Source organism: Hibiscus syriacus, unplaced genomic scaffold (genome assembly GCF_006381635.1).
Source record: "Hibiscus syriacus cultivar Baekdansim isolate YM2019G1 unplaced genomic scaffold, ASM638163v2 tig00111238_pilon, whole genome shotgun sequence".
NCBI lineage: Eukaryota > Viridiplantae > Streptophyta > Magnoliopsida > Malvales > Malvaceae > Hibiscus > Hibiscus syriacus.
Window position 1 is genome coordinate 2,460,098 of NW_024063030.1, and position 9,264 is coordinate 2,469,361.

Below are 9,264 nucleotides of genomic sequence, written 5' to 3' on the forward strand. Positions count from 1 at the left end.
GATGAAAATATTCAGCCCCTCCGTCGGGAAAGTACACGAACGTGGCTTCGCCTCATACGGACAAATTTAGCAGTGGTGTGCTCTGCAACAATGGGATTTCAAGGATTGAAATCGAAACCAAAGGTGGAAAGTGGGTCAAATGGTGTATGCCCCCGGTTCCTTCGTCTTCATGGTTGGAGATCTTTTTACGGTAATAACACCGACCGCTACTTATTTTTCAATTTCTTTTTACGGTATGTAATTGAACCAACATTGAATTTCGGAATAAAAATTGAAGTCATGGAGTAACTGAAGAATGCATGCGGCGAATTATAGGGTGATGTTGAGCGGAGACAAAGATAGATATTCTTTGGGAGCATTTGAAGTTCGGATGGAGGGTACAATCATTACTAGGAACATCCTCGACTTTTCAAGGATTTCAATTTGATGGACGTCGTCGGTTACGCAAACACAGAGGGTTCGTTGCTAATTGACTCAGCTAAGAAGCTGTTCTTATATGCTGCTCTACCAGGAAAATAAGTTAAAAATTCGACATGTTTACAGCATCAATGACAGACATGAAATAGATAGCTCTTCCTACTAAGTAGGGATAGCAGCAAGTCGGTATCTGCAATTTCTGTAATATCCAGACTCAAACTATGCTTAAACTTTATACCTCTCTTTTATCTTCAGTGCCAGGTTCTGCTGCTTGAACCAGATTTCTTCCATCCATCGACATAACTGTGCTTTGAGGAACGCCTACAATTTTATACATGAATGAACCCCATGAACATATTAAAACTGAACCCTTTCTTATCAATTGCATAATTCATATTCATATTTTTGGCAACCAAAATGGATACTGAATTAGAAGGGTCACCTGTTTGTATCGGGATTCGATCGCTGGAACCGGTTGCTTGACTTACATTACCAGCAAGGGCTGTCTTTCCCCGAAGTTCCCTTGTGAATGCGATGCTACCAACTGCTTCAGGTTCCCCATTGGGTACATAGTTTTCACCAACTGTCTTCACAGCAGATTTAGGAGAGTATGTTGTTGACCAAGATCCTCCGTTCGATCCAGCCAATGCCATTATCACATCTGCCTGAAAAAACCATGCAGCATATATTACCATAAATGTATATTAAGAAACAAAATACCTGACATGATATTCACATGAAAAAGAAGCCCTCGAATGACATCTTTTAAGATTATGCAGCCATTATATATCATGTTTGTAGAAGCAACCCTCTTCAAGCTTCAGAAAACTTGAATCATAAAAGATTCCCGAAGCTGAAATGTTGCACCAACTGGAGCTAAAATCAGTGATTAACAGACATGAGGCAGCCTAATAGCGAAAGCCGATATGAAGAAACAAGATATAACAGGTAACATAACAGCCAGGTAAACTCTAATCACCAGAATTATAAATTTGCATATGCCATTACAAGTTATGACAAAACTGATGTAGCCAGGTCTTCACTTTAAACCAAATTTCCTCAGAAAACAAAGCGAAAATGGTAGAACTTCGTAAAATATCAGAAGCAATCAGATTTCCATGTCTAACAATCTTCGGTCTCTCAATGATCTAAGGTAACTGCTTATTAATAGGTGGAGTGGCAAAGAGCTTGTGCTTGAGTAAGAACTTTTATTTGGAATCTGTTAGTCCTCCTATGTTGGTGAAGAATAGCATTCTGTTATCTTAACAAGTAGAGCACAATCTGTCTGTCCCACTAAACCAAGTGCATGAATCGACAACATTATTGAAAGGAACATATCACAGGTTCATTCCTCCTATACTCCAAGCCATCAGGGAGACCAAAAGAATCAGCAGATCTATCTCATCTGATATTTCAGAAAACATGATGGCATATCAAATCTTACGTGAACTTCTATGTCCGATACACACAGACACGGATGAAGGTCTGATCTCGGGTTATACCATATATGGAGTTAAGCTCAACAGTCCTCTTCTGCATGACATTGATTCAACCGGCAATAAAGAAATTTGAAACCTAGTTGCATTAACAATTCATGGATTATATAATGTAACTATGATTTCAACTTACCCCAGCCGACGTAGGCCTGAATGTTCAATTAGATGAAATACTTGAATCATATAGAAGTTTACAAGCAAGCATGACGGAAAACAATTGAACCTAATGAACTTGAAGTCCATTAGCAGATAATAAGAAACTGACCTTGTTTGGATGCACATCATCAAAGACATGAGCCTGGCCAGCATAAAATATAGTCATTTGTCTGCTGGCAGTTGTTAATCCCAGTTGACTGTAGCACAACAAAAAGCATTCCATTTATTATCTCTACATTTCTTTTCATTGCAGATCAAGACAATCAAAAGCAAGAAACAGACTAATATATTCACCTCGGAGGAACTAAAGACTCTGTTTCCGAAATATGAGCCCCAGACTTTGGCCTTTCTCCACTTGGCACTATCCCGAATGAACCCTTTTCAGTGGGAACACTACTAGCATTAATAGAAGTCAAAATTCCAGGGCCTTTAATTCCAGTTCTAGATCCTTCATCAGCTGCAGCCTGAGAGATAACAGATGGACCAACATTTGTATCCTTGAACCTGTTTGAAGATACTTGGTGCACAAAAGGCGCAAAGTGACCACCACGGGAACCATACTGAACAGCGGAGGGGACAGACAGCTCCCATTTGGTAGCATTAGCTTCAAGTCTGCTACCAGTGGGAGGCTGCAATATACGAGATGTAGAAGAATGCCTCATTGACTTCATACCAAGGAATACTTCGTCCTCATTGGACCTTCTAGGTCTCTCTTCTCCAGCCCCATTGCGAAGCATCTGAACACAAACATAATGAAAAATATTTAGTACACATGAATAACTAACAAAAATGGACAGTTTCTGTTTCACTTCGAGAAGAGAGAAGTAAAACATGATAAGATACAATATCGACAAACACCTTCATCAAATGCAAACTCTCAAGAGATTCGTGAGCCAAAAAGGCTGAATCCAAACTACTTCTCTTACTTCCTGCCAAACTGTTGCTTATATCTGGCCCAGATATTTCGCTCCTTGGACCGTAGTATGGAATCCCCTCAAGATGATTTCCGACCTGTCTTTCTACTAATTGATGAGAAAATGGATCAAACTTCAATCGAGATAGGATGATCTCATCTCAGAAGATTACATATTATTATGAGCAAATGTAACAAGCTCGAAGATTAGGAATGCCAACATACTGAGATAATATGCATATAATTATGAGCAAAACGTGTAAGAGCTAACTAGCAACCCATAATGCTTAACCAAATACTGCAATTATGTAAAGAGAAGTTTCAAAGGACAGAACAAATACTCATAACATAGACGCGTCAAAGAGTTTTTGTTCGCAATAGATGACAACATTAGGTACCAAATCAAGACATCACACAGCAGCATAAAATCAAACACCATAATGGCTTAACCTACCTTCAAAAAGTAGACAAATCAGAGAACTACAAATTCACCACTGAAAGTGAAACCATAACCCCTTATTTTTAACTCTATTTTGAAATAACCAGAGAAAATATAACATGTCAAGCCTCAAGCAGAGTACGAAACCCAAAAGCAAAACTACCCATCAAACCATACGGCAAGAATCATACTTTCCCCATTCCATCATTCCCTAATGAGCTGCTAAGTCTAAGTTTTAACATGAAAATCACACATAAAAACAGCAGGAAAAAGGAATGAAGATAAACTAAAAACCCAAGTAAGATTACGCAAAGCTAAAAGCAAAACAGCTCCATTAAAACTTTTTAGCGTGGAAGAAAATGACGCAAAAAACAAAAGGAAGAATCTTTAAGGGAAAGATGGAGAAACGAACCAGAACCCAGATCAGATGTGCAAGAGATGGGTCCACGGCCAGCTCCACCACCGCCACCAGTAGAAGCACCGACGGAGGCTGAAGGAGACGGGGAAGCATCTGGAAACCTAGCATCACTGGCCTTGGGGGCTAAAACGAAAGAAGAATTTGAAGCTTTCGTTCCCAGGAAGTCGTGAAACATTGTCGGCTTTACTTCTTGTTGGTGTTGCAAATGAATTGGGGTGTTGGCATTGTTGGTGTTGGTAGTTTTGCTTTGTTGAGCCATGTTCAGAACGGCCATCTCATCATCATAACCAATATAGTCTCCACATCATCACCATTAATCTGCAGTTGCTGCCCTCCACCATAGCCTAGCTTCTCAATTCTCTCTCTTCTTTCGTCAAAAAGAGCTCGATTTTTTTATTAAAAAAAAGGAAAAGAAGACGGGGGGTGCGAAACACTCAGAATCAAAGTCCTTTTATGAGGAATGAGGACAGAGAAAGGGAGCATTAAAAATGAAAAGTATTTTTTCCCTTTCCCCCCTCAGTTTTTATTGGATGATTCTCTGTTTGATCTCTGTCCGAATGTTGGGATATTTATATTAAAAAGGAATTTTTAAACAATATATTCGTTAAAATTTGGGATAATGTAATATTTCCCCCTAAATCTAACAATTTAGTACATTTTTTATTTGAAAATCCCTATTCATTTTAGTTTAAAAATGTGATAATCTTTTTCAATTAGTTATTGAATTTAATTTTTAATCTTTATATCGTGACACTTCAAAATTACATAATGTTATCATTTAAGTATATATAATTACTAATAAAAAAGTATCTATAATTAAAACCTATATATAATCAAATTTATATAATAATTAAACTATAGCTAATAAAAGATTTTATACGAAGTTAAATAAATGGTGTTAGTTATTAGATTGTGTTTAATGTTTTAATTATTTTTTAAATCAAATATCTTTTTTTTAATCAAATAATTTGATACAATTGAAGTCGTCAATTTTTATCAAACCTATTTACGAATCGAAAAATTCATCTGGTCTTAATTTTAAAAAATAAATTATAAAAAATTAAAAGTTTTTAGAACTACAATCCTACAACAATGGTACAATTGAAACTATAGGTGATCGTTCGATCGAGTAGTATCGAATAAAAAATATGAAATTATTCAAGTTGATGAGTCGTAATCGATGGATCATAATTTTATATTAATAAATTTAATAAGAATTATATTCATATACTTCAATATGGGTATGGATGTTAGAGAATGAATCAAATTTATCATGTCACATACCACAAAAATTGAGGAATTGTATGTATCTTTCGGTAATTACTGCTAATGGAATCTTAGCTAATAACTGCTTATCAAGTTAGATATGCATAACAAAATCATGAGTTTAAACTATAGTTGAGTTCATTTAGGTAATTAACATAAAATAATATTTTATAAATTTAAATTAGAAAAACATAATATTTATGTTTTTTCCCTTAAAACAAAAAGGTTCTTTTGTGGACCATTTGCTTTTGCCCGAGTGTTTGAATGGATCAGATTCCTTTTTCAGACCCCAAATTTCACCTGTGCGTGAAAAGATAATGATTTACTTCAAGGAAATCAATTCAAATTACGTATTACAACAAGATCATAGCTAAATGCACAATGGAGATGCAAAGCCAAACTAGCTTGATGCTCAATTTCTGGCAGCTTTACTGAATATATATATATGGCTAAATATGAACATCCAGCTCAGTTGGTAGAGCGCAAGGTTCTTAAACTTGAGGTCGTGTGATCGAGCCTCACGGAGGGTATTTCATAATTTAGAGGTCTCTCACGGAAGCTGCTCTCAACATGGTGTTGGGGGCAGCCTACTATCCTACCTCCCCTTATTCCATTACATATGGGAATAAGAGTCAGCTAATTTTTTTTTAACTGGAGACCGCATGGCAAATAAAATCCCTATCAAAGAACCGTATAGCCAGGACAGGTTCTCCTTCTGTTGGGCAAACGTTTGATAAAGAAAGGAACGATTCTTATTATCAAACAACATTTCCTACTCAAAAGGTTCGTACACACAAGATGATAGGGCTCGACATATAATTATTACAGTCGGTGATGGAGGAGGGGTTGGTGGAGATAGCTCCTCCTAAATTTTTTGAATCATTTTATATTTTCTTTTAATAATTTATTTACGTCTCTTAAAATTTAATAAATTCATCGTCTAACATAAAATTAAAGCCCATGTTTGGCGTTCATAGAGCTAAAGCAATAGGAAGAGAATGTTGAATCTCTATGCTATATGTCCACAATTGTAGGCTAAAACCAAACATCCACATAGCCCAAAAAGCCCAATGCAGAGATGGATAAACAGCAAGCAGCAAACAAGACACCAGCCTAAAGTGTCTAGAAATAGAAGAATATGTTATTTCTCTTTCATCTTTCCAAATATTAAGTTTTTCTCTAGTCAAAAAAGAAAAAAGAAAAAGAAATATAAGGTCACATGCCTCGTGTCGAAAGCTTTCTCCCTTGTCCGCCGTTGGCGCCTTCCCCTTCATTCAAATGTAAAATGATCCTTCTGATTGGAAAAACCTCAACAGTTTGCATCTAATTATTCAAACGATTTGACTTCATAACAATCTTGCCTCTTCGGCCAAAGGCTCATCTTCTTACATGCCAACTCCTTTACCTTTTCTTACACCATTCATAAACAATCTCTATTTGAAAACACATTTATAATATTGATCATACGAATTCATTTTAATCATGTAAATTTAAAGATGTTCATATTTGATACTTAATAAGTCGTTAGTCATATTTTTCGATAACAAGAAAAAATTGTATAGAGATTGAATTTAAGATTAATATAAATTTAAAAGAGAGAATTACAAAATTTATCACTCAATTTTATTCTTACTCTTATTTTAGTACTAAAGTGTAAACTTTTTCAATTTAATCACCGAACTTTTAATTTACTCATATTTTGGTCATTATATCGTAAAACACTGAACGGAGTTATAAACATATATTTGTTCTCAAAAATTGTGAAATAACCCCAAAACTTTATTCATTTTTGTGAAAACCTCTAATTTCACATTGCTTTTGATTTCTCGATGATGACACATTTCCTTCTATATCTAAATGATAGGGAGGTGGAGAAAGGAGAAGGGAGCTATATATTTGAATTCCATGTCGATTAAAAGATTAATATTACAAATTAAAGTAATTTAGGATTTCATAAGCTTAGAATTTAAGATTAAACTTTTCGAGCTTTAAAACTACTTAAGTAAACTATAGATTGATTGAGTGGTAGTAGATAAATAGGCAACTTCGTCGATATCTTGAATGATCCAAGAATACATTAACGAGTGATAATTGTAGTATCAATGTAACACAAATGAAATTGTAAAACTTTAATCTTTGGAGGAAGAAAATGAAACTAAAAATGGAGAATGACGTAGGTGATACATTAATTCCATGTCGATAAAAAGCATTCTATGTAAACACACATGACTGTCATATCACCCTTCCATTTATGATCTAACACCATAATAAGAATAATAAAATTAAAAATTTATTAAGTAAATTAGAAAAAAAAAAGTTTAATTATCAAAATAAGAATAATAAAGTTAAATAAAAAAATTTATAATTTATTAAATTAAAAAAAATAAATCAATTTTTCTTTTTCTATTTTACGCACAATTCGATTTATAAACTAAAATTTTCAAATAAGACAAAGAAAATATTTTAAAACATAGAAAACTTTGATGAATGATTGCTTGCCATATTGATTACATAATAGTGACAATAATTGTAGATGTAGCGAGCGGGGACCATGCCTGCACACTTGGTAAAATTATTAGTAGTAAAGTCTACTTTGTAATTTGCCGGTTTATAGAAAAGAAAAAAGGGTTTTCGGTATTATTGCTGTAATTTTTCTATTCTTTCGAAAGTTCAAATTATTTGATCTATGAATTTAATATTCCCATTATTGCCGAGTTCAAGTCAACTGCTTTATTCAGTTTGTCTTTAGATTTTATTGCATTAATATCTCATTAGCGAAAAATGTTAGAACTAGATAATAACAATTTATTTAATTTAATGTGGTGGCATAACCTAATTCACTTATATAAATTATTATATTGATATATAAATTCAAATAAAGTTAGATAAAATCGCTTAAAATTTTAATAATAAATTTGATTTAACATTTTTACCTTTTAGATTATCACAACTTTGGGCTTTTGTCTTTTCTGGGCCCTTTGCCAAAATATGTTTCTTCTTTCTTTTTTTCCCTCGACATACTTTGCTTTTTCCCCTTTGAGAATGCCGCTGCCGATAGCGTTACCCTCGTTGGATACCGCCGTAATCGACTTTAATCATTCTTTGTACCTTCATCCTTCCGATACTCCTAGCACGGTTCTTATTTCGCATCAGCTGTCTGGAATTGACAATTATATGATTTAAAGTCGCTCAATGAGAATTAATCACTATACTGCACAATAACAAATAGTTAATACTTTCCTTTTTACAGCTGCTGGAAATTTCTCACCTTGGCATTCTGAACATGTCTCAACAGTTCTGTAACTTTTGGGCATTACCATTTAAATTCAAACTATAAAGGGTGATTTGATTCAAGTGGATAGAATTTTACCAAAAGGACTTTGTATTTTGCCAAACTACATGTGAACAACCATTACTCTGACATTATGGTAATTTTTTGTTCTGTCAGGGCACCAAATGTACCATCTCTTTCTCAAAGAAAAATCCTTTTTGTTTCTATTGCAGAGTCAGAGGTGTTAGTTAGCTAACGTTTTTCATATTAGGTGAAACCTATTACTGAGTATTCGCAGAGGAACTTGCCTAGGGAAAATCCTTTGTTTCCACGGGAAACCTATTATTGAGGCTTCCTTGTGAATTAGGCTTCCAAGAAAGAGTTGGGTCAGTGTTCTTATTTCGCATCAGCTGATTTATGTTCTAGACCATAACAATTCATTCCCCCTGCTTGGAAGAATGAAGAATCTGATCCTAATCTGTAGAAGTTGTACAACTTTTGTTGTTCTAATATACATATGTCCTGTTATGTTTTAAATTGTCAGTTCAATCTTATTAGGATTGTTGTAACATGTTGTCTGCCAGGTTCAGGTGCTTCCAGACCACCTTCACCTGTAACCCTGTAACATTTTAGATAATCGATTTTTGTGCTTTTAGAACTTCCTTTATGAAGTCCGAAGTCAATGGGAAATTGCACTAATTGAGTACACTCTTTGCATCTAATACTTTGTATAAATTTCTAAGAAGTTATGTTATGAATTTTTTAAAAACTAAAGCTTTAGTCATAAGTCCCTAACCACAGAAACACACTTGGTTCGTGCTTGTTAGATAATCACATTTGGTTCGTGGCTTGATAGTTATGCTGTAATGTGATTGGACGACGGTGATT

General features: G+C 34.5%; 1 protein-coding gene across 2 annotated transcripts; it reads right to left on the reverse strand.

Moving 5' to 3' along the window:
* Nucleotides 1-462: 462 nt before the first annotated feature.
* LOC120156904 (protein TIFY 8-like) lies at nt 463-4,377 on the reverse strand. Of its 2 annotated transcripts, none has more exons than XM_039168174.1 (6): nt 3,834-4,377; nt 2,928-3,088; nt 2,364-2,806; nt 2,179-2,266; nt 860-1,082; nt 463-738 (listed from the first exon to the last, which is right to left on the reverse strand). In XM_039168174.1, the coding sequence occupies exons 1-6, from the start codon at nt 4,111-4,113 to the stop codon at nt 650-652; spliced, it is 1,284 nt and encodes a 427-aa protein (XP_039024105.1). In that variant the 5' UTR covers nt 4,114-4,377; the 3' UTR covers nt 463-649. The 2 variants fall into 2 exon arrangements, with proteins under 2 accessions (XP_039024105.1, XP_039024104.1); XM_039168173.1 differs by having other exon boundaries at nt 2,928-3,091.
* Between the last annotated feature and the right edge of the window lie 4,887 nt (nt 4,378-9,264).

What these genes read in the sequence shown, in the direction of transcription:
- LOC120156904 (XM_039168173.1), bottom strand. Translation starts at nt 4,113, where the DNA reads ATGGCCGTTCTGAACATGGCTCAACAAAGCAAAACTACCAACACCAAC. An exon ending in CACATCTGATCTGGGTTCTG is followed by an intron (nt 3,092 to 3,833) that starts GTTCGTTTCTCC and finishes CTCATCAATTAG; the next exon opens with TAGAAAGACAGGTCGGAAAT. An exon ending in ATGATGTGCATCCAAACAAG is followed by an intron (nt 1,083 to 2,178) that starts GTCAGTTTCTTA and finishes TGGTTTTTTCAG; the next exon opens with GCAGATGTGATAATGGCATT.